Source organism: Drosophila obscura, unplaced genomic scaffold (genome assembly GCF_018151105.1).
Source record: "Drosophila obscura isolate BZ-5 IFL unplaced genomic scaffold, ASM1815110v1 contig_200, whole genome shotgun sequence".
NCBI lineage: Eukaryota > Metazoa > Arthropoda > Insecta > Diptera > Drosophilidae > Drosophila > Drosophila obscura.
In genome coordinates, this window is record NW_024542791.1 from 6,737,166 (window position 1) to 6,763,026 (window position 25,861).

Here is a 25,861-nt window from a genome sequence, read left to right on the forward strand (position 1 = left end):
GCTAGAGACCATTTGAAGTGCAACAACTAGATGAAACTCCAGATCTGAAGGTCAACTTCTTGCTTGACAACAAACATCATCGAGGTACGAGATAGTATGTATGTAGTACGTTGTACATATCTATATCAAATGCAATGCAATCACCAAAGCGTGACGTCATGAGTCTGGTGTGGTTTTAAAAATAGCAACGAAAACTGGTTTTGGTTTGGTTGGGCATACTACCCTTCCAGAGGGTATTACTATGTTGATGATTATACATATGTAAAATGCACATATCATATAGAGTGGACTTATTCTTGATTGGGTAGAGAAGATTAAAGGAATATGTACACTCAAATTAGTCCCTCGATCTCGATAATATCGGCAAAATAGCTTTTTTTTGGCTGCTGAAGTAGGAACTGACATGATGTTAATGTAAAAAAAACTTGTAAGAAAAACAATGGAACTGCAAGGGTATGTAAAACTTCGGTTCCTTTATTTTATGCTTTATGCTTTTGTAAATAATAAACAAAAGCCAGATCCCAGCAGCGGTGTTATGTAAGCTACAAGCAAACAAAAAAAAACACATATGTATGTATTTTTTTTTTGGTTTCCCAGCTTCTATTTTTATGAATGACTTTCATTAATTGTTTGCTGGTGTAAGTTGAGCTTTGCCATGCGCTGACTGACCTACATTTCGATACGCGGAGGAGACGACGTGTTTCTGAGCATGCATATTACATTGGCAACGTTTGTAAACGTTTAACGAGCACTCGGGGGATAATAATAGGTAGGAAAAATGCACATAGGTGGGAAAACAACCCCTTTAACAAGCAGGTAATTGCTATTTTCTCACGCTTCATGATGTCATGCAGAAAAGGTGTAAGGGAATTACAATAACAGACCAAAAGGCAAGGCAGTAAGAACTGGAAAATGCTACCCATTCATGCAGAAGAGCAAGAGCGTAAGTCTATTACAGAGAGAGACATGCCGAGGGAGTATGTCGGCAGAGAGCAAAATCGCGAGAGAGAGTACAATGGTTAAGCTTTGGCTTGGCTTGGCTTATCAATGTACTGACACTCTATAAAAAGAGCTTTTTTTAAATTTAATTTAAACTTTGACGGTCGCTCATTGATGAGCGAAAAAATAACTGTTTATCTTAGGGGGTGGTATTTAAAATAAAAGCAAGATATAAGAAACTTTAACTAATTCGCTTTTTGAAAAAAAAATGTTTTATTGTTCCATTATCATAAAAAATTTTCGCAGTAATAATCTGGCAGCACGGGTCAGAAATTATCAATGATTAATTTTATTATTCTATTCTATTCTATTCTATTCTATTATTTCAAATGAAAAAAGTCTGTAAATGATAGAACTATACTCTTAATTTCAGTATGAAATGTATTCTACAACGCATTATACATAAATTGGTAGAGATATTCTCTTCAGGATTAAATCTCTTCAAGAAATCTTCCATAGTGCAACAGATAATATTCAATATGAAGATTATTAAAGTGCAGTCTTAGTCTATTATCTTCCCTTCTCAAAAGCCGGCTACTGCGCCCCTGACCTCAAAATAATAACACGACCGGCCTGTGTTAATTTTTTTTTTTGGAGAGGGAGAGAGAGCTCGTGTATACGTGCGGCTGTACATGGACTGGGGAGTGTGGGGTAAACAACAAAAACAACATCCATCAAAATGCGTAAATAAGACAAAAAAGAGCGCTCTATTTCCATTCGCTCACTTGGCTCTTTCAAGCCAGTGGCTCTCAATGTCTCTCACCAAATACCAACACACTGGCACAGAGAGAGAGGCAGAGAGAGAGACTGGTTGAAACATGAGCTTTACTACGATTACTATATGCCACTGGGCTGCTGCTGCCTGCCTGCCTGTATACTCCCCGGACAAGGCGTAGCATGTTGAACGGATACGACGATTCAGTCAGTATCGAACCGGCTTTCTACCCCAACGGATTGGATTGGGGCTTTGGAAGTGAAAAAGCAAGCGTGGGGCCCATAAAATAATGTGAGCCATACATAAAAGAGTGCATATATTCGCGGAGTATGTACTATAAATCAGAAGAGTGAAGTGGAATCGTGAATTTGCTGAAAAAGAAAAAACTAATTTGAATCTTTTGTGAGAATTTGTTCTTACAAAAAACAAACGCAAAAGGCAGCGTCCGTCTCTGTGTGTGAATTGTGTGATGCTTTACGGCCTATAAGGTTACAGTTTGACGTGATTAAAAATAAAAGAAGTGGCTTATTATTTGCTTTTAAACAAATTAAAGTTGAATTGCGTGCTAGGAGGAGGAGAGGGAAAACTGAAGGCCAACCGCCGGGGGTTGGTTAAAAAGGGAAAAATTATCCTGTGAAAATCCATGCCCGAAATGAGTGTGCGTGTTGCGTGAGAAAAATCAATTTTGGCATTTTGAACGCAAGCCAGAACCCAGAACCAGGCAGAAACAACAGGCAACAAAAGGAAACGAAAGCAAAAAGGGCTTGTCCAAATGAGAATTTGCCATAACAAAGGGAATTTAACGAAATCAATGCTATCATGGCTGATAGCACAGATCCAGGCAAGGATCCAACCATAGATGACGGTGGAGGCGGCGGTGCTGACGCGCCTCCAGTCCCAGCTGTTCGGCGTCGTCGTGCGCATGAGCATAAATCCTCCTCAAGGGAGAATGTTGAGGAGCAGGAACAGCTGGAGACATCCACAGTGACGCGAACGTACATGAAGACCATAACCACATCCTTGACAACGTCCAGCAGCAATCTGGAGGAGGAATATGCCTCCAGCAGCAGCAGCAACCAAAACCAGCAGCGTTTGCGCCAGAAGGTGGCACAATACGAAAAGATCTGGTCGGATGGGACAGCTGCCAGCGGAAAACGTACCGCTGAGGAGAGCTCCGATGAGCTAAGACAAGATTCGAACCAGGATGATGACCAGGAGAATCCCTTTGACATCGATGTCCATGAGATTGAGCGACGGTTGCGTTTGGAGCGACAACGCGGTCTGGCCGAGGCGGAGGCAGCCAAGCTAGCCTTCCAGCAGGTCCAGCTGCGCCACACAACCCCCCCACCGCTGTCGTCGCAGCCACGTCGCGTTGAGGTGACCAGCGAGCAGACAGCCAGCCCGTTTAATGTGACCTTGAGGACTACCAGTCGGATGAGTCCCGGCGCCGATCAGGGGAATGTTGAGGAGCAGCTATCGCCCTTTAATGTGACGCTGCGTACGACCAACACGCGACGGCACTCAAAGAAGGTGGAACTGGAACGCTTTCTCGACGGCGAGCGAATGGTGAGAGAGGTGCCCGCTGCAGATGGGGTAAGGACCATCATTACCTCCTCGATGACCAGCGATGGGGGCTATGCCGAGGAGAAAATCTATCGTCATGGCGAGGGATATGTCTCTCCGCGTGACTCACCCTCGTGGTCGCGTTCGCATTCCAGTTACTCCGGCAGTGAGAGGTCCAGTGTGACGCCACCGCGTAGCGTTGACTTGACCGCCGGCGGTAGAAGGATACTGATTAAGCTGGAGAATGAAACCGAACTCGAACGGGGAGCAGCAGGAGCTGGGACCGAACTAATCGACGAGACAGATTCAAGTGCTGTGAATCGTCAGCACCACTTTGGTGGCAGCCAGGACGTGACCATGGCAACGGGCAACATTGACATTACCGTTGGTAGCAGCAACCCCCGCAGGCGTTTGTACCAACAAACAACTGTCCAGGTGGGTGGCAACGTGGCGGCACCGCCACAACAACAGAAACAGCAACAGCAACAGCAACGTCCCAGGGAACTGGCCCTCGAAACAGGAGGAACAAAGAAGAAGACAATGCTAGTAACATCCACGCCGATTGGCACGAAGGAGCAACCGCAGGAACCAATCAGTCCAGCTGCAACGTGCCAATTGCGTGGTTCTTCAGCGGAAGAGCAACGGAAAATTGTAAGCCACAAAACGATAACCACCACCAGCAGCACTACGAAATCGAAATCCTCGACCTCCTCCTCCTTATCCACGTCCACGTCGCGCAAATTAATCGAAGATTCGCCGTCGCCGTCTGTTGGGAATATCTCGTTTACGGCCTCGCAAATACGTCTTAGTCGCGATAACTTATCGAACGCCGGCGATATCATCGATAACGATTCCGATACCGAGGGCAGACCCGCCAGCAGCATTGTGATTGTGTCCACACCCTCGCGCTCAGTGACCCCATCAACGCCCAGCACTACTCCGCACAACACGACAGCAGCCCACGCCCACGCTCTCAGCGGCATTGGCACTTTCAGCAAGAGTCTGCGTCAGGACTATCAGACTCAAGTACAGCAAAGTGGCAGCCGTGGGAGCAGCAGCAACGAAAACGAATACCAGGAATTCCAATCCACTATGGCGTCGATCAATTTCGCACGTAGCAATTCCCAGTACGATTGTCATATCAAGGAGAAACGAGGTAAACTTCTTATTTTACAGATAAATCCATTAATGGAAGAATAATGGGTAGAATCAAGCACCCAGTTTGTTGGATTGTTTATTTTTGGTTAATTTTAACCATACAAAATCTTTTGTAAGGATGAATTGATATAGACAACGTTACATTTAGCAGCTCCTTAAATTGTTAATTGTGTATTCAAAGTTCTCCAGAGTACTCAATTTCCTAAAATAATCCATCTATAGTTTTTAAAGCTGCTTTTTCTGTATACCATATTCTCTGTGTATGCCATTTTCTAAGTTCTTATGGCAAATAACACTGATGAAACTCTACACTTGTGATTGTTGAATTCTTTTATGATCAATTTAGTATTCAGTTTGTGCTGCCTTTATATTTGAGTATGTGTAAATTTGTTGTTCATATTTACCATTTTGTATACCTTAGATGTCTTAGATTCTATACTGCAGAATTTGAATCATTCTTTCATGGGTATAAAAAAAACACCTTAGAAATCATTTTTAAACCAACGTATCTGTTGTTTTTTACTAGAATAAGTCCGAGCTAGAGTCTTGACCATATTTGAAGGTGCCCCCCTTATTTGTTTACGCTTCTTTTAAGGTCTTTCCCGACCAAAATTCTGCTAAATCTTAATTAGTTTTAATGGCCATTTTTGCAAATCAATTTGGACACCATTCTCTGTTGTCCCCATACCAAATACCGCTTGTCCTCATTTCCATTCATTTTTACCGAAAACTTCTCATATTTTTAGTGCCAAATTCTTGCAAGATTTATTTTTAGGAACTATGCTATTGATGAGGGATTGAAATTACAATTAAATTAAATTAAAAATGTATTACTACAGTCCTACTTTACACTATAATATAAAGAATTTCCCCACCAAATAACGCATGCAATTTTAAACAAATTTTAAACAAATTAGAAACATTTTCTGTGGCTTTTATCGTGGCGATCTCTGTTCGTGTCATTCCTAGCGAATTCTCACTTTCGCTTACGGGTAATTTGTCCAACCAATTAATATCTTTCGTTGGAGGCTAGTTGTGCTCTATGTTCGTTTCATTCCTTATGGGAAATTTCTACACCTATTCAATATCACTCGCATCATGTGCTGCCGAATGTTTTGCTAATGGAACAGGAAAGATAGATAGAAAGATAGTGTTAGTCTTTTAAGATAACCTTAAATTGCAATAATCAGATACTATTTTTCGCGACTTCCTTGGGAATCGATATAGGCATTCGAGACCGTTGTAAGTTATAGCCAGATGCCAAGACCAATAGAATGTCAAGGTCAGATCGGCGGTACTTTGTGGTTACACTCTGACAGAGAGCGAGAGCGACACAGGGGTAGAGAGATGTAGACTTAATTAATTATTACAGACAAACAATCGATAAAATAAACTGCCAAAATGACATCATCACATCCATCCACTGGCCTGCCGACTGACGACATTTGTCGTCGACGCAATTCAAACTTCCAACTTGTTTAGACGTTCGTCTGCTGCTGTTTGCTGTTTTGCTTGTTTTGTTATAAGTCAGTCGGTCGGTTGGTCGCTCGATTGGTTGCGCCGTGCCCTGAACTTCTATTTAGCGAGTTATACGAGTATTTGAGTATTATTTATATACTCGACTCTCGCACTCTCGCACACACACAGTGCGTTTGTTATGTATTCGACTGTTGGCAAGCAGCGCTACCTCTTTCTTGCCAACCAACAAAATTTATTGGCAGCCAAAAAAGCACTCGAAGCACTCGGCCCATCAAACTACCCCCCCAAAAGATCCACAGAGGGGAAACAACCCGACTAAGGTGGGTCTATTATGTGACCTCCTCTACTCGACTGTTATTATGTTAAGCACAACAACCAATTAAGTGTCGGGCAGAGGCAGGCAAGCAGGCAGGCAGGTTGGCTGTCTGTCCCCCTTTCTCTTCTCTCTCTTTTTGCTCTCTTTCTATATAAATATATATACGTATATATGTATCTGTTCTGTGGCGCCGATCCTTTCAATGACCACCGCAATTTTTGGCTGCACTTGGCGATGATGTACATACTAGTACATATCTATCTAGCTATCTCTATGTATCATTTGTGTCTATAGATACGCCCTGACATTCACTTGTCTGTTTGCATTATCTATCAAATATATATGCACATTGTACACACATATGTATATGATTATCGTGGTAATAATTTATCTCTATATGTTTTGCACTTTTTTGGGGCTTTCCAAACGTTTTGTAGATTAAAATGAACAGGTGAATAATATGCACATATGTACATACGAATAAGAATTCAAGTTCAAGATGATTATTGGGTTTTTAATGGAAAACTTGAAGCAGTTGAAGTTCAAGAATCTACATACATATGTATGCATGTTATGTTTAAGAATTAATCTGAACTTCTCTAATTTACACTGATTCCACTATTTAGCTGTCCGTTATTCTTTTCGTTTTCCTATTCTATTGCTGTGCCCGTTGTATGCATGTACAATGTACATACGTATTATATACAACAGATGGAGTTATATTATATTATCTAATTTTGAGACCATCGTATATCTAATGTACTCAAAAAATATGGGTTCCTCTTCCTTTTTTTCCATGGTATTCTTTACCACAACTTGATAATATCATAAATCGTTAGACATTTCTATGTGACAATTATCAAGCATGAATAAACGTTTGCGTGAGTTTTAGTATTAGATTGCTCGATTTCTTTTGCCAGAAGATTCAACCATGGTAAGGAAGTTCCTGTCAAACATTTTGATGTGGCGTGTTGCCCGAAAACGACTTGTCGACTTGGATATACTCGTATGACTTTGTTTGAGAAAGCAACGAAATGTGCCCTAAATGTGTGTTCTCACCCAGTGATTGAGTATCGTGAAAAGCTCTTGACATACACACATCACTTTATAAATTTCTAATAAAATGTATAAATGGACGTCAAGCAAGCGTCGTTCACTAATTGATGGCTGGGCAGAGTCCCCATTTGTGTCTAGTATAGTGAACTATTGATTGGGTTAGTTTTTGACTTTGTTTTGCGATACACGGGGCTTCTGTCCCACTTTCCAAACAATTATATACTTAATGTCATTTTAATGGTTTTGCAAAAACACAACAAATAAAACCTTTCGACTCTTTTGAATATTTAAGATATCGATTGCTTGCGGTATGCACACGTATCCACATATTGAAGGTTCATCAAAAGCCACATTTCCAAACCAAACAAATTTGACTATGAATATGATTTATGTGGCTCATCGGAGAGAGAGAGAGAGATAGACAATGACAGAGAAATTCAATGCTTAGCTCAATGAAAATTAACAATATATTTTAAAACAAAAGGGAAAGGGAAACGAGAAATTCTAGCGTTACATGTAGAGACGAAAGTTGAAATACTCTTGCAGACAACACTCTTTTTCTTTGAAAAACATGGGGAAGTATTCTGATTTCATGAAATTTAAAATGATTTATTACAGGGTAATTAACCAATAATTTTTCGTGGCATTCCTTTTTGTAAAGATATATGGTATACATTTTATATGTATCGTTCCTTCTATTTGTTACAAATAAATGGAAATATCTTCTGCTCTAGGGTATACTCCTATTTAAAAAAAAACAACAACAAACAAAACCCATCTAACGTTATCTGATGTGATCTATGTGTCGAATCCGTCAGTCCGTCTGTCTGTCAGACTTTAATCTACACACACACACAATAAAAACGAAACGGAACAATCCCAGAACAATCAGCAGCAGCCGTACAACTGAGATCATCGTTGAATTATTTATTGAAGCAGCTCCATTGCTGGCTGTCATTCTGCTGCTATTGTCGTTGTATGTCAGTCTCAATATTATTTATTGTTCAATGTAGTTTAGCGGCATCTAATTGATGCCTAAAATGTGGTCAGCGAGTAGTTGGGGCCCCTCCATAGGTGCCATTGAAATCGGAGCTGAGATTTGTAAATAAATAACCAAAACAAGTTTATTGAAAACCAAAGTTCAAGTATACACTGCAAATTTCTCTTTTATAAACAAAAGTATGCTCTTAACCCATATAAAATTTATGTTCTGATGTGGGTGTTCTGGTTCTCCATTCTCTGTATCTTTCAGTAGTAAATTTCTGGTACGAATTGTAGCAGATCATCTCTTGTATATTTCAATAGAGAAAATCATTCAAATCATTCGGTAGCTGGTCCTCCTACACATCTTCTTGTAGCCGAGCTCAGAGTTTTTTTTTTCTGAGTAACTTTTAGTAGAGCGCAGGGGCTACTAGTTATTTTTTAATGAGTGGATTCCGGCAGATAATTCTCTGATTCTTTTAGTTGTGCGATTTCTGTCAGTTCCTCCTCCAAACCTGGCAGATCTTACGCTGTAAATCGTCTTGTAGCGAATTCTAACAGATGTTGGTGGCATGTGGCGTAGAAATTTCCAAATTTCGGCTTCCCTCCTACTTCTATAATTTTTTTTCAGCTACGATTGTGGGCAGAAGAGTCTTTTGAAGTTTTTGTGGTAGCGCGCTTCTTTGATAGATTTTTTTTCCCCCCACTTTGCTGCTTTGTAAAATAAATAAATTTGATTTCTTTTTTGGTTTTTTTTAGGTGCTCCATCATTTATTTTCATTCCTTATCTCTTGGGTTTTAGTGAATGGTATTAATGACAAAAATAAACATACAAACTAAACAAATAAACGCCTCTAGATTTTGGTACATATAATATGTATCGTATATAATCGTCTCTAGCATGACGCAATCGCTTGTCTATCTATGAATATAGTATACGAGTATGTACATATGTATGTATATAAAATACTCTATACATATCATATTTGCTTCTAATATTTTCAAGTAGCTGCGAAAGAAAACAGTTTATGACATGTTCAACGGGAGATGGGAGAGGCACACAGACACAACCTGTTGAAGGCACTCAAGCGTTAAGTTAAGTAATACCACAGACAATTTATGCACATTTCTGTCTTACTATTTTATATATGGCCCGTCGCCTGTCGACCTGCGGGTGACAAACGACAAGTGCAACCTCTTGACACACCTCAATGGGTTTTCGCGGGGTTTGGGGATTAGATTTTTATTTGGCTTAATTTTTTTTAAATTTTTTTTTAATTTTTAAATTTTTAACTTGTGGGTCTGGCTGGCTTCGGTTATCGAAGAATAAAGGAGACTATGAGGGACAGACCACGCAAAAGGTTAATCGGTTTATTGTAGCTTTTGGCTCCTATTGTACCCCCTTAATATACGTAGAAGGTCAAAAACTTTGTTTTAATTTTTTTAGAACCTTATCTCTGTCGGAATTACTGAACTTTGGAATATAATCTTGAAATGTCTGAGTCAGCTCCAGTTTAGATAAAGTTACTTAATTTTTTTTTGGTAGCTATTTTTGTAGTTTCGTTAAAGGTATGTGAGATAGGGAAAGGCATTTCCTATTAGATAGCCTTAGAGGTAGATACCATTTTCATAGTTTAAATATTTAATTCATACCTATCGTTGAAATGCATTTAGATAAATCGAGTGTTTCAAATTATTTGTGATTATTTACCAAATATGTAAACACAAAAAGAATTTCGAAAATGACTTAAATTAATCTTAGTTTGGTTTAATTTGTAATTATTTGTAGAATAAACCCAGGTACTTATGCTCAACATTCATTCTGTAGAAAAAATCCTTAGATTTTGGGGATTTCCTGGGGTGGTAGTGAAATGTGAGCTAACCCAGAGAGCTCCGAGCTTTAAATAATAATTTGTTTAATCTTTAAATACCTAGAACCGATTAAATTGCATAAAAAGTACATACATATGGTAATTTGATATGAGTTTCTGATAGTATTATTTGTGTTAAACAATTTGATAATCTTAATTGCTAATTAAATTAAATCATCCATAGAATTTAAACTTAAATTTTTAGAGAAAAAACAAGCTTGCAAGAACTAAATATATATAAAAGAAATCTTATTGCTTTAATTATATATTTACATATTGCATGTAGATTTTACATTGCAAAATCTTTATTGTTAACATCTCATGTGGTGTGGTTACTAATCGTACTCTGATTTCTCTAAATTCTAAGCAAATAAACATGCATTTTTGTATTACGGAAATCCCCTGCCAATTGCGCCCCGATTCCCCCTTGGAATTCGACGCATTTCCGTTGCTTTTGCCCTAAAAACATATGCTTTATATCGGTTCTATAGTCGAACATTTCGAACATCGAAAATGCAGAGAGCCCAGAACACAACACTTCCCTCTTCTCGTAGCGCATCGATTCGATTGCCTTTTGTTTATGCAAATGTAAAAGAACATTTTTCTTGTTTTTTTCTTTTCTTTTTCTTCGTGTTGTGAGGGAAACCCAAACAATTAGCTATGCGTGAAAGTAAATAAACTATTTTTACTATTGGAATACTTCATTTTATTCGGTTTCTCAGCTACGTTTCTATTTGTGGTGTTTTGTTCCGTCTGTAACTAGGCCAAGCCCCAGACAAATGGGCGACTGACTGAACAGATCTGCCCTTTTGTAGTAGTACTTTTCTTTCGTTTTTGCTTAACTTTTTCCATAATTTATTAACGATTTTTCACGCTCAATAAATGGCGAGGAAAAGTTAGGTTTTCATTCATAATTTTTTAATGATTTTTTAAAGAACTACCTCGTATATTTATATACGCTCATTAAACAGAAAAAATACCAAAATGAGCATAAATAATAATCAGTCGACCCATCAGTAAAATCATCATCATTAACTCAGTGACTGACTGGCAGACAGAACCCCCCATTCATAAGAAGAGCCGACAAGAGAACAAAACAATTTATCCCCAGCATTTGGAATTCTTTGTATTCTTCTGTTGCTGAATCTACACCGCCTGAGGGGGTTTTGTAATCATTTCATACATCATTATTGAAATGGAAATTGAAATTAAAACCCGAAAACCCAAAAGTCATTCAACTTGAACGTTCAATCGTTACCATTTGGCCTGATTTTTGGCCCTATTGTTAAATGTTCGTTGGCATTGAACATGGGATAGCCCGCTCCCAAAACGGAGCTTCGGTTGTACAAATCGTAGACTTTTCGTATGATTTAACTTTTTTTTTGGGCGTATAATTTTTGTTAAAGTTTAAGGTTTATTCTTACTTTATTTTAACTCGAATGAGACAATCTTTTCCTGTTGAAGAATCGTAATTAGAGACATCGTCTGGGATTGGTGTAAGACAACTTTGTAAGCTAAACTTCTATAGATGCCAGTAGATTTTCTTTAAAAGTGGAGGGCTTTGAAGATACATATTTAAAAGCTTAAGAAACTTTTTGTACCTTTAGAACCAGACATTTTTTATTGTGACTTTTAACTAAATAAATTGTAAAGCATACATTTGGAGAAGCTTCTCTATCTTACGAGTGTACAAAAATGGCGTATTCAACTAATAGTTGAACTCTTCACCGATATTTTAAAACTTTTTATACCCTGTGCTCGCTTTGCTATCGCACTAAATTAAGTTTACTTAAAATTTGTGCAACAAACTGAGTGACGGGTGTGTCGTGAACCTCAGGGGACTGATTTACATCTTAGCCTTGAATTGTGTATAACAAAAGTATATGTATATTTACGATTGAATGACGTTTTAACGTACTAGTATTATCTAGAAAAAAATTGATCTTGGTATAATCATTGCGAAAATATATTCTAACAACTATATAATTTTAGAAATCGTAAAAAAACCCATATTTAAAATAAACTCTTTTAAGGCATGAAATAACCATTGAATTTATTACTGTAACGTTTTTATTTGGTTTTAACCAGAAATATGTGGCGTAAAATGAAGTTTAAACCAGTTAAACCTGTAAATAAAAAAAAATTCGATTGTTAATTAAATCTTTAACAATAAGATATTTTGCATCTGTAGATGTTGCTGATTTTCAACAATTTCATATCACGTGCTTAGAATTAAATCCCCAGAAATAAGAGCTGTGTGTGTTCCAAAAATATTTTAGAGACGACATCTTTAATGAATTCACTTTTACTTGATTAGAAACGAAACAATATCGCTCCATGTTTGTCTTATGACCAGATACGGGTAATCGTATTCCCAAACAATTAAGTTGTTTTGGCCAAAAGTGTAGCGCCTCTCCTCTTCAGCTCAGACTCGTTTCAAGTAAAACCTGAAATATTTGGTTAAACAAAACTCCTCTTCTGACGATACTTCTCTCATAAATTAAAGTGCCCCCAAACTATCTACCGAATTTGGCATACACTGAATAGATTTAATTTTTTAAATAAAAACTAGTTTGTCCATAATATTTGGTCTCTATATATTTTCGGTTTTGCACTCTGGACAAAAATAAATGTACGTCGTTTATTAGTTAATATTTAGTAGGCCATAAATCATTTGTACTTTTGGGTTATTATTTTTCGTTGTTCAACAACTTTTATCAGGAAAAAAAAGCGGTAATTATGGCAACGATAAAGAGTGGAATCCACTTGGCCATTTTATAGATAAGGAAGGTATTTTGTATTTGGTCAAGTCTAACTAGACGAATGTCCGATTCTCTGGAAATATAAAAAACTTCGGCAGTTCGCCCCGCTCGGATGCTGCTAGCCCCAGCGTCTGTGCTCCTCTTTTCCTTAATGAGACGTCATTTAATAGTGTGGTATCCCATTTCAAAAAGCTTGAAATCCTTGGAGATATTTTTTGTTGAGAGCTGGGGCAAGTTCTACATTATAATAAAACCAAAATGTGATGAAAATGTGGGTCAAATACTAGTTATCTTTAGGTATTAGAATATTAAAAAAAAATGAAATTGTGGAAATCGTTGGAAGAATTTGTAGTACGTGCCAATGAAAGAATTATTCAAATGCACGCTTTAAATAAAGTTGGATCGATATATTTTTCCTAGTTATAGACCTGTGCAAGTAATTTTAAATTGGTTTTTTAGAATCATTGCCCTCGTAACTATTACACTACCACTGTCTCTAGATTAAACCATTTGGACTGTGTGGCGTGATGAGTTTATAGTATAAACTTTATGCATATAAAAGATATAAATAAAAATATTCACTAAAACCCTTTATTTATGATTTGAAAATGCCACATTGAGGAATTTCTTCACTAATTTATTACAGATCCTATGCTACATCAAATGTTTACAAGCCATTAGAGACCTTTTAAACTGTCACAGAAAAGCTCACAAAAGTTTTGATATGAATTTAGACCTTGCCTCAAGTTCATTTTAATGAATACATTGCAGAAAATCGTAGGAATATTTATTTGAAATTAGAAATATTAACAACCATACATATGTATGTTTTTGAGTGACTTTCAGTTGCTATTGCAAATTGGGGGCAACCTTGAACTAATTTCTATTTAAATAATCTTTTGTCAGCCTGAGAAAATTGCGTCACTCCCGCATTAAATGAATGAAAATTTAAATTCTAGAAAATAAATTTTGAAAAAAGATACAAAATATGCATAAAGGTTTCAAAATGATGTATCTCAAATTAGGTATTACATTATGTGTGCTTACTTTGTAAATTATGTTGATAATTATCTTTGGATTTGGACGCTTACAATGGCTGCTGTTATGCCGATTTATTTTATGTAATAATTCTTATTCAAAGCATATTTCGTGTCTGACTGTAGATTTTTTCCATACATTTTTTTATTTATTATGAGGAAATCTATTTTTGTATCGTAGTATTTTCCGTTGGCATGCGTTTGGCCATGTGCCAGAGTAGCGAACCCAATAGACCACGCACCCATGGGCTATGTCTTTGTGTTTTTTTTTTTTTTTATAGGCAAAAAGAAGCTTATAGACAGCTGTTGTCTGCTATTCCATTTTCACTGCACTTTTCCCCGCCCCCATTTGGATGGCTCGTGACTCTCCTGAATTTGTGTTTCGTTTCGTTAATTGTTTACAAAAATGTTCATGTTTTTTAGCATTTTGTTTATTATTGCAATTTTTAGGCTCTGAAAATTAAATTGAGGTAATTAAACCACACAAAAATGGGTGGAAAATGATGAGTAAATATTTGCTTTGGCCAATCGCTAAAGATTCTGTTTATAATTTATTTGGCTGCCGTTTGACGCAAGCAAAGGGTCAACGATACTGTTTGGAAATGCTTTATGGTTAATGGTTTGCATATGCAAGATTTTAAGTTTTGATGTGGTGGGAAATGATTCATCTCAATGATTCATTTGTAAGGAAAACTTTGTAAATACATATATATTTAATGTATGTTCAGAAGTCCAAACGTTTTGAGTCGAGGAACACGTGCATCTACAATGAGATATCCGGTTATTAAGTTTCTATATGTATATCTCTGTCAAGCAGAACACGCTGTTATCCAAGGTGTGATGCCAGAATGGCCCACCCTATCCGGTAAATTCCAGTACAAGTCTCACTGGGATAATGTCATCGATGAAGCTAGATAAATACATATAGAGAGAGAGAGAGAGAGATGGTTCTCTCTGAGTAAATGTCGAACCAGAGAACTCACCCTTTACTGCTAGGCCACTCTGGGTTAGAGAGAGAGCACATGCTAGGCGTGAGAGTCAACCGTGGAAATATATTTTCTTCATTTTCGCTATAATAATGATCCAATCAACACGATTTTGTATATACATATATCTTTTCTGCAAACCAATAATAAGGAAGTTTTTCCCTTGATGCTCTTTCTGGAATGCACATCTAAATTTATGCACATACAAAATACAACAAAATAATGAAAGAAACGTTTAAGGCAGAGTAACCCCACAATGCACAAACATGGCGATAATATCTCCCCAAAAACAAAACATGATGTCATCGTGTTAATTTCCTTTTATTTGCCCGACTTAACTGATAATTCAATTAAAGCAAACAATAGCTACAAGTCAAGCGCAAGCAAAAGGTAAAACAATAACACAGCTACATGTACCTTGTACTGTGTACCTACTTGCAAATGTATCTTATCGGGTGTCTTTGGGTCTCGATATCTTGTTGTCATGTTTCCCCGTTTTTGCCTTTTATGTCTCCGTCGACGGATGATACTTGTCTCACAATTAATTACAAATGCAGGGTGGCGGCATAGTTTTTTTTTCTTATTTTCTAATGGTTTTTTTTTTCATTTTCTTACCTTTGCAGAGGAGCAAGAACGTGTGCAGAAGAAGACATTCACTAATTGGATTAATTCATACCTATTGAAGGTGAGTCGTGTATCTATCTATCTACTCGTATCTATCCAACCGTATTCCCATCGATTTTTTTCAAACGTCTTGAGTGTGCAAATTAATTTTGTCTACATTTTGTGGCATTGAAATTTGCATATTGATTGTTTAGATAAACAGAAACGTGAGAGGTTTCTGGTCTCTGCTTAAAACCAAATAAAACTAAACCCGTAATCCGAAAAATAGGTTAAGGGGCGTGACATTGTCCCCCATTTGCAAATGCAAAAACGGATTTCAAGCGTGATAAGCGTATTTAAGCATTTATTTCACAAATACTCATAATTATGATGGAAATAATAAGCACAGAAATTATTGTTCATATAATTTGGATTGAAATGATATGAAAAAGCTTGACATGTGAAGGTCTTATTTTTGTGGAGGCAGATCTATAGAGGATCATTTTGTCATTTTCGGTTATTCATTGTCAGAGAGTGTCAGTGAAAAGTATAATAATATTTTTCATTGGGGTTCAACTGCTGTTGGTATGATCTTTTTATGTACAGATAAGTTGAATTTGTCACATACATGTCTAGATATGTTTTTCAGTCAAATTCATGTCTAGAAATGTTCTTTATTTCTTGTAAGTGCTGGAATTTGTTGTATCTTTCAAATAAAAGAAGATGTCTTCGACTATTTGTGGGTTTTCTTTGACTTTTTTTACTGTCCCATTGTCAGTTTTATTCGACTATTGACACATTTTGAAACAGTAGAAACTTAACCGGGCTATAAATCTCATTTATCATGACAGATAACATGAACATTACAAAATATTTCCTTAAGTGTTTTAGTTTTATATTTGTTTGTTTCTATGACCTTGTTAGGGGACTCTGGCAATAAGATCGAAGCATCTATCAAAGATAATTTATAATGTTTAATCGGTGGAGAGTTTTTAATGATAATTAATACTATGTGACTCCCTTTATACCTATCTATTCCTTCTTCTTCTGTGAGTTTGCTACTCTCCTTGCGAATATGTATGTACTTCTTTCATTAGCATACGAGTATGTGCATACCTCTTCGTGTTGTGGCAAACATTTATCATGTCTTAAACATATTCAAACCATGCACGGCACAAAGCACTCTCCTGTGCTATTCTTCGGATGGAAGTCTTCCAAGAATAACTTTCAGGCACGCATCGAACCCAAGTAGCAATGTACTATGGACAAATATTCGTGTTTTTTTTTTGTTGGCATTTATTACAAAATTTTAAGATGCAACTTCTAACTTTATCAAATGTTCGTAAAAATAAAAATGTAATTTGGTTTTTTAACTTTCAATTTAAATTTTCAATTTTGGTTTTAAACTTGAATCATTTTTTAATTTGAATTATTATTGTTTGATATTTTCAATTTTGAATTTGTTTGTTCACATTCATACTGAAATTTAAAAGTTATAATTTAAATGTGTCTAACGTTTATCAAAAAAAATCTATCATGGTCATTTTCCATATTTAAATTTTTGTACTCCCCTCGCAAGTAGGAACAAATGACTCAAGATTTACACTAAAGATAAAAATATACTTAAATTTGATATATATATATATGTATGTACATATGTCCATATGTATGTATGTATGTATATGTATTTGCAAAGAAACGGAGGCCTTTTGCCCATAGTGCAATGTAAGAAATTCCACACAAGACGTATTTGTGTCTATGAAAAGAAACCACAACGACAAAGAGAAAAAGAGAGAGAATGGCAGAAATTGACTGCTGTTTTTGAGACATGGCTAAAAGTAAAGTCAAGTCGTGGACGCAACAAGAGAGTTGCATTAATATGTCGTACAGAGATAGTTCCGTTTCAGGCCACGGATTGCAATTGCCATTAACCCCAGCAAGAAAGAAGCCCACGCGACCGACCGCCTACTGACTTACTTTTACCCCAAAACCCGAACCCCAGACCGTACCCGAGAGTGGATTTAATGCACATTTTTTTAGGCGTATCCGCAAGTCGAGAGTCACAGAAGAGTGTGGAGTCGTGTCAGAGTAAAAGCCAAGAGCCAAGAGCTTGAGTGAGTGCCATGTTGCGTTTGTGTGTCTAATGTGTTATCTTTTAATACCAACGGCAATCTACAGACATGAACCGGCAATTTCTTATACATAGGTACGAATATATGTATGTACACTCGACAAAAACTGTTGCCGGCCGGCCGGCAATTATTCCAATATGGTTGGAAAACCAGTTCTGGCACTCGGATAAGACGGCTTGCTGCAACACTACTCCAACTCCGACTGCAACTGCAAACTCTACTCATAAAAGGAGCAAACACACACAGAAAGAGAGACCAGGGCCTGGGCCGGCCTCTGCGAATGCGAATGCGTGGGTTGCCCCTGATTGAAGTCATATTTCAGTTCCACCCAAAGGAGTCGACAATTCAAATCGACTACAACATCGACATCTACTCGTATAACATCTGCGAGTACGATACGGTCTACACTGTGCATATATTGGCTTATGCAACTATGCAAATGAGTCACATACGATTATAATATGCATCGTGACAACAGCAATTTGTTGATGTATCTCTCTGCTTTTTTCCAATTGCACAACAATTGGTTAACACACATTTTATTTCCATTTCGTTGAATTTTCAAATCCTAAATAACGGACAACCAAAAAAAAAAAAGTTAATAAAACGTAATTTATTTAATTTGTATTTTTGCCTATTGAACCCTTGCTCTGAGGCTGTCAATTTCTATATACACTTGGAGAAATGGTTTCCGAGATTGAGATTTCAGCATGCATGTGAAAAATATGTTAATTTCCTCAGAAATTGCTCTTACACGTTTTAAAAACTTTTCGATAGAGCTTTAAATTTATACAGAACACATACCCGAAAAAAGTATCTAAAAATGGGTGATAATGTCTCTATTTTTTCAATGGAATGAGAGTATCAAATAGGACTTGTTTCATGTATTTCACTACGTTTTTTTCGGTGAGATTAATTGACCATCACTGAGGGATATATTTAGCTTAAACAAAACAAAATATTTTTTTTTTTTTTTTAGAAATCACTTATTGGGGTATTTAAAGTTTTAACCCAAAATCTTTTTTCAGCTATTAAAAAGTTGTCCATGGATTTAAATAATTTTTCCATAAAACATTCAAAGTAGCAATATTCTAGAAATATTTTTTTTGAGTGTGTCGCCTCTAAACATCTTAATATATTCTCTCGCAGTTTTTGTGTATCTTACAGATACACACTACCCTGCGTAGTTTGAATTGTTAATAGGCAGAGAGTCAAAGTTTGAATGGACAGAGATAGTGCCCAAAAAAAAATACTGAGCCCAGTTCAAGGTGAACCAGTTCTCGTGGGGTCTGTGACGACCAACAAAAAAAAACCCGCTCGGAACTCTTGTTTTCATAGAATTTGATTAAAATTGATTAGCTTATTTATACGCTTGAACATACAAATGAACAGACCACAGCGACGTCATGGTCTGTTTTGTATGCTCAATTTTCGACCGGGCCCCTTGTCATTTTTACATTTTTATGACATAATTGATGGCAACGCCTCGACACGAGCTGTGGATATAATGGTGGGTGCTGCCACTGCCGACACCGACACCGCAACTAGCCCCATTTCCATTTGAATTTATAGAAAATTGCAATCAAACTAAAGTGAAAGGATTCACACACATTATTGCTGCTTAAATTAGAAAGGATTTCGTGCCTGTGAAAGTGGGCTACGGACTACGACTGGAGACAAAACATTTGTCAGGTTGTAAAATCTAATTGAGCTTTAGACAGGTGACAAGTGAAAAGGCCATACTAAACTTACATGCTATAAGTGGTGAGAATGGTGATGGTTTCAACGAGAGAATGGAGATTTATTACATATTTTATGGAATGAAAGAGATGTACATATGTTTGTATATTCATTTGGAATTGATAAATATGGGATGTATTAAGAAAGACGAACAGTTCCAAATCGGTAGATTTGAAAGTATTTTATGATATTTTTATAGAGTTAATCCAGATTTAATACAACAGAATTATTGGTAGATCATTTGGATAGTTCGCATGTGAAGGAAATTTCTGTGAAAAATACTTTTATGAGGCTTTTATGAGTAGAGGGAACATAGATTTTGACATAGAAAAAAACCCAAACGAAGCCTTAAAACATTTTCAATTGCAAAGAAATACACTAGAAGATGACGTGAGCTACAAACATAGCAAATACTCGTACTCCAGCCTATGGGTTTTCCATTGCGGAAACATCTTAAACACATAAAAACAGACTTAAGGAACTTAAGTACTTATCACCTTAACTGGCGGTAATTATAATGTTCTAGAGTTCTGACCAATTCAAGCAGCCCCATACATTTTACGGTTAACCCTGTAAGACCCATTTTGATTTCATGTCCAGAGTATATTAAGTGCTTTAGAGGAGGGGTACCCCTGGGTAACGACAACAAAATAGACAAAAACACTGTGACACCATGAATTCCTGCAACAACAAAAAAAAAAGTTGGAAATGGAAAAGAGGCGTGTGCTTCGGTTGAACAGGAAACGGAAACATTGAAATTGATTTCGCAATGTCTGCCTTCTGGAGAAGAATTCACACAAAAAATTGGGAAACTTTTTCCACCAGAGGGAAATGAAAACTTCACCCAAGAAGGAACCTCTCTCTGTGTCGCTGTCATTGTTGGGGAGAAAACTTTTGTTGCAGAAACTATTTGGCCACAGAGAAAGAAAAAGCTCAATTAAATGCTACACTCAATTACAAAAGTATTTTCAAGCCATTCCTTTCCATTCCCTTCCTTTCGTTTGTTTTTCTTTTGTTTTCTGATGGCACTTCCGTTGCGGGTGCCCCACAATGTGCCATTAACTTACAGAAATTGTAATCTTTATTCTGCGGTAAAAATTTAAGTTAAATGCCGGCTCGTGCCTTTGGCCAATTTGTCGCAAATTATCGCCATGCCAAAAACCTAAACGACTTTAACTATTTTAATTGATTTAATGTTTGCCTGAATGTGCAGACATTTTCTTTGATTGATTAGCCCAAGCAATGAACTAATGTAAAAGCAGCCAGAAAACAGCTTAAATTGCCCAAAGATAAAAACCATAAAATGCTGTTACCCTGTGGACCATTAAGTTTGTTGATTGAGCCATGAATACGAATGCATAAAGCGTTCAAAGTGCCACAGTGCACATCAAAATGCTATTAAAAACTACACTTGAAAGTGATTGGGATGGGATACTCGACCTTGCTGAGGTGCTCATTAAATAAAAAAATACATTTTAGGGGTGTTACAACTTTAATTAAAGGTGAAGTTATATGTTTTTATACGATAATAGTTGCTGTAAATAGTTGAAATGGATTAAAGAAAGCATATCAAATGTTTATAAAGTGTAGAGAAAATATATCAGTAGAATCAGGTATTTAGTAGACCGAAGATTAGGATGGGATAGGATACATGATATGAATACGATTGGAGTAGGATATGAATAGAAAATAATATATATTAGAAATATTGATCGAGGAAAATTAGAACTAAACGGACTACAAATATGAATACAAATGAAGCAAAATAATGTAGTACACGAAACTATAATCTGAGCATTATCTAAAAAATTCATGCAAGCCATGACTGGAATTAATTTAAGCAACATTATTAGTTTAAAAGAGTATTTTTAAACTATCAGTTCTATATCTGTCTGTTCTGATATCTGTGATATATTCTAAACTGAACTTAATGGCAAAAGTACATACCAATTATGGACGAGTGCTAGTTTGAATAATAGGTACAAAATTACCATCGGATATATATAAAATGTAAACGATTTAAAATTAATCACTTTATAACGATTCTGTTGAAGTAACTCTTCCTTAACCTCTTCTTCTTGCATTTCAGCGTGTTCCACCGCTTCGTATCGATGATTTAATTAATGATTTACGCGATGGCACAAAACTAATTGCATTGCTCGAAGTACTGTCCGGTGAACGATTGCCCGTGGAGAAGGGCCGTGTACTGAGACGACCACATTTCCTTAGCAATGCCAATACGGCCCTGCAATTCTTGGCCAGCAAACGTATCAAATTAGTCAATATCAATCCCGCAGATCTGGTGGATGGGAGACCACCAGTTGTGTTGGGTTTGATATGGACAATCATATTGTACTTCCAGGTAACTATATCTATATCTATCTAGACTAGTAATCCATTTCCTACTACATATAAAAACCCACACCAAACACACACGAAAAGTGCACCGGTTTTGATCACAGAATTGAGGAAAATTGGTTTTTGCTAGTTGTACGTACACCAATCTCACGAGGCTACCATCACCAGTAGAGAGATGTGCACCACCAACCCCACCCACCTAAATGATACACAAATACTTTGTCAACGTAAATTAACCCAATGAAATCCTTCTTTTTCTTATATACTACTATACTATATTAAACCCTACACACAAGCTTCGTAAAAAGAGGCGGAAAAACTTAGTTGTAGTTATAAATTATGCGCCACAGGTAGGTCCAATTTGCTGTAAATCTCTGTCTCTGTCTATATGTATCAGCGGTGGACACTTCCTTTGCTCCCAACTGTAACCATCTGGCCCCATTGCTAAGAGACAGATGTACCTATATTATTTTATTCTTGTGTTTTTTTATACTTTTTTTTTTTTATTAATTTTTATTAATTACAAAAAAATAAAAAAAATATTTTAAAAATATATATGTCTTGGGCATTGCTGCTTGACTCGAGAAGCACAAGCGAATGCTCAAATAGAAAACTCCCGAGAATTAAAAAAAAAAAAAATACATGTTTTTCAATGACAACAACCTTACAATAAGGATTGCTCTTCCAAATTAATTGCCATAAGGAGTGTCCACCGCTGATCTAAATGTTATATCTTGTTATTGTGCGTTCTGTGCATTCCCTCATATATTTTTGGTAGAGGTTCTCCCTTATTTTTAGTTGGTAGCCATAGTATATTTTGAGGCACTTCCATATCTTAAGTTTAACCATTAAACATCCCCCACATATCACAGAATTTGATGTGACTCTTACACTTACTAATCTCCTGAATCATTCCCACAGATCGAGGAGAACAGCCGCAACCTAGAATATTTGGGTCATGGTATTGGTGGTTCGGTTAGCTCCCTCGACAGTGTTGGCAATCAAAAGCATGGCGACCTTAAGGCTGAGAAATGGAAGCAGGGAGCCAGAAAAACGCTACTCAATTGGGTGACAAATGCCTTGCCAAAGTGAGTAGAGAGCAGCTTATTTAGAATGTTGAAATTTTATGCTAATTATTATACCCCAAACAGAGACAGTGGCGTGGAGGTGAAAGATTTCGGCGCCAGCTGGAGAGATGGCGTCGCTTTCCTAGCCTTGATCGATGCCATCAAAGCGAATTTGGTTAATTTAGCAGAGCTAAAGAAGGCCAGCAATCGTCAACGTTTGGAGACAGCTTTCGATGTGGCCGAAAGCAAGTTGGGCATTGCCAAACTATTGGACGCTGAGGATGTGGATGTACCCAAGCCAGATGAGAAGAGTATCATGACATATGTGGCACAATTCTTGCACAAGTATCCCGAACCAAAGGTAAGCAGAATCTTGTCTTGGCTTTCACGGAAACCTTTCTCTAATATTTATATTTCTTTCAAGGGTGCCTCACGCGATCAATCGCATGTGCAGCAAGAGGCGGACGAGCTGCGTCGCTTCTTGGTGGAGAAGACCACCGAGTATGAGCCCATGGTCATGCAGAGCTCTTTTCCACGTGATTTTAGTGAATATCTGCTGGCACGTTCAGAGGTCGATGCCCATTTGTCGGCATATAACCGCCTGAAGCAATTGATTGAGAGCCAAAGCGGTTTCCTGCAGGTCTCACATCAATCGTGGATGGAAATCAATGAGCTGTGGCAGCGCCTCCAATACCAGATGATGTACTGGCTCTGGCTATTGGATGCCGAGCTGCCTGGAGAGTTCGGCATCGTTGGAAAATGGCTTGCCGAGGCCGAGAAATTACTGATGGACAATGAGATACCCAATGCAATGAATGAGGAGACGGCTGCTGTGATTAGTAGAAAGCTGGAAGAGCATAAGCTCTTCTTTGCCGATCTGCCGCGCATTCTGGCCATGTTCGATAATGCCAAACGGTCGCCCTTGGCCCAGCAGGTGCCTCTGGAACAGCTGCGGAATATGGAGCGACGCCTGCAAGAGGTGGGACCCAAGGCCGCTGAACGACGCATCCGTTTGAAGTTCTTGGAGCACAAGTGCTGTCTGATTGCGTTCCTCAATCTCGTGGAGAACAAGATGCGCGGCTGGACTGGAAAGTATGGGCACGAGGAGAAGGTGGCCCAACAGCTGGATCAGTACAAGAACTTTGTGTCGCGCAACAAGATCTTCCAGGAGTTCCAGAAGGCCTTTGTGGACATGCAACAGGTGGTGGAGGAGTACAAGCGCGAGGGCAATGTACCGCGCAAGGACATCAACGAGATTGATCGCTTCATGTACGAGACGGAGGAGCGCTGGAAGCGCGTCTCCATGGAGCTTAAGTGCTGCCAGAACTCGCTCGAAGAGGTGGTCAACTGTTGGCGGAGCTGGAACCAGCTGGCCCCCAGCTGCGAGGAGTGGCTACTGCTCGCCGAGCAGAAGGTCAATCAAAGCGAAGACGATCGCCTGGAGTTCTTCCAGGATATACCCGTGTGGAAGGACAAGTTTGATGCTTTGGCCAGCTCGGCCAATTATTTGATTGCCTCCTGCGAGGAACCCATTGCCCAGCAGTTACGTCAGCGTCATGGCACTCTGGCCGAGCGCTTTGAGCGTCTGTTTGCCAACACCAAGCAGTATATGCATGCGGGTGACATCATACGCTCCCGCCAGGAGTACAAATCGGGCATTGAGCAGCTGTCCCGTTGGCTGCGAGGCGCCGAAAGTGTACTCGATCAGCGTCAGGTGCTCGGCAACAGTGAGCAGATCCGCCAGTATGGCCAACAGCTGCAACAGTTGGCCAGCGAGATCGATGACAACGAAGAGCTGTTCAAGACAATCAGCCGTAACTTCCAGGGACTCATACAGGACTTGTCCCGCGACGAGGTGGACAAGATGATGAAGCTGCTCAAGCAGGAGAAGGAATCCCTAGTGCGCATACGTGCACAGCTGCCGGCAAAGCTGCATCTCTTCCATCAACTGCAGATCCAACAGGAATCATTGGAGGCTGGCCAGAAGGAGATCCATCAGTGGCTAAGCGAGGCCGAACAGCTGCTGAGCACCCACAACCTCTCTGGCGGACGGGACTCGATCAACGAGCAGCTGCACAAGCACAAAACATATTTCTCGCGCACCGTTTACTATCGTTCCATGTTGGAGAGCAAGAACAAGGTGTTCCAGAATCTACTAAAGGCCGTGGCGTCGGATGACAAGATCGACACGGCGCCCGGCACCCAGCAAATGCAGCAGCTAAACGAACGCTTCAACTATGTGATCCAGAATGCCCAGCAATGGGAGCAGCGGCTGGATGCGGCCGCCGGTGGTTGGAGTAACTACAAGGATAACGAACGTGTCGTGAGCGAGTGGCTCACCCAGGCCGAATCCATGCTAGTGGAAAAGCACATCGAATCAAAGACCACCATCGAGACGCAGAAATATTTCTTTGAGCAGGTGAATGATCGCTGGATGAACGACCTGGTGCAGTCCGCGCAGCAATTGCTGAGCACTTTGCCCGCCCAGGAGCAGCCAGCGTTGGTGCAGAGCGTCGAACAGCTGCAATCGCGCTGGAAGAATGTCCTGTCCCAGGCACCGCTCCATCTGCTGAAGCTGGAGTTCCGTTTGGACGAGAACGCCTTCTATCAGTCGCTCAAGGATGTGGAGAAGGAACTGCAGCTCGAGCAGCAGGCCCTCAACCGCAACGAAGATGTGGACACCATACTGCAGCGCAATCAGCAGTTTTTGGTGCAACAGGATGTGGTGCCACGGCTAGAGCGATGCCTGCAGAACATGCAACGCTTGGCACAGGCCCATCGCCAGCAGCAGCCAGGGGACATCTCTCTGGATCAGGCCTACGACAATGCCCAGGCCCAGTGGCATTCGCTGTCCAACAAACTGGGGGATATGCGACAGACATTGCAGCAGATCCCAGCCCAATGGCAGGGCTACCATCAGAAGTTCAACGAGATGATCCAATGGATGAACACCGTCGACCAGAGCCTCAAGAATATTGTCAATGAAGTGAATACCATGGAGGAGTTTGAAAAGGAGAAGGTCGTCTTCCAGGTGAGAA

General features: G+C 38.7%; 1 protein-coding gene across 1 annotated transcript in view; it reads left to right on the forward strand.

Moving 5' to 3' along the window:
• The first annotated feature begins 1,946 nt into the window (after positions 1-1,946).
• The window catches only part of LOC111081142 (nesprin-1), a 110,533-nt gene continuing 86,618 nt past the window's right edge, over positions 1,947-25,861 (forward strand). The window contains 6 exon segments of the mRNA XM_041593742.1: positions 1,947-4,433; positions 15,547-15,608; positions 21,488-21,760; positions 22,678-22,844; positions 22,908-23,184; positions 23,248-25,854. Coding sequence (XP_041449676.1) covers positions 2,534-4,433; positions 15,547-15,608; positions 21,488-21,760; positions 22,678-22,844; positions 22,908-23,184; positions 23,248-25,854 — 5,286 coding nt within the window. The 5' untranslated portion in view covers positions 1,947-2,533.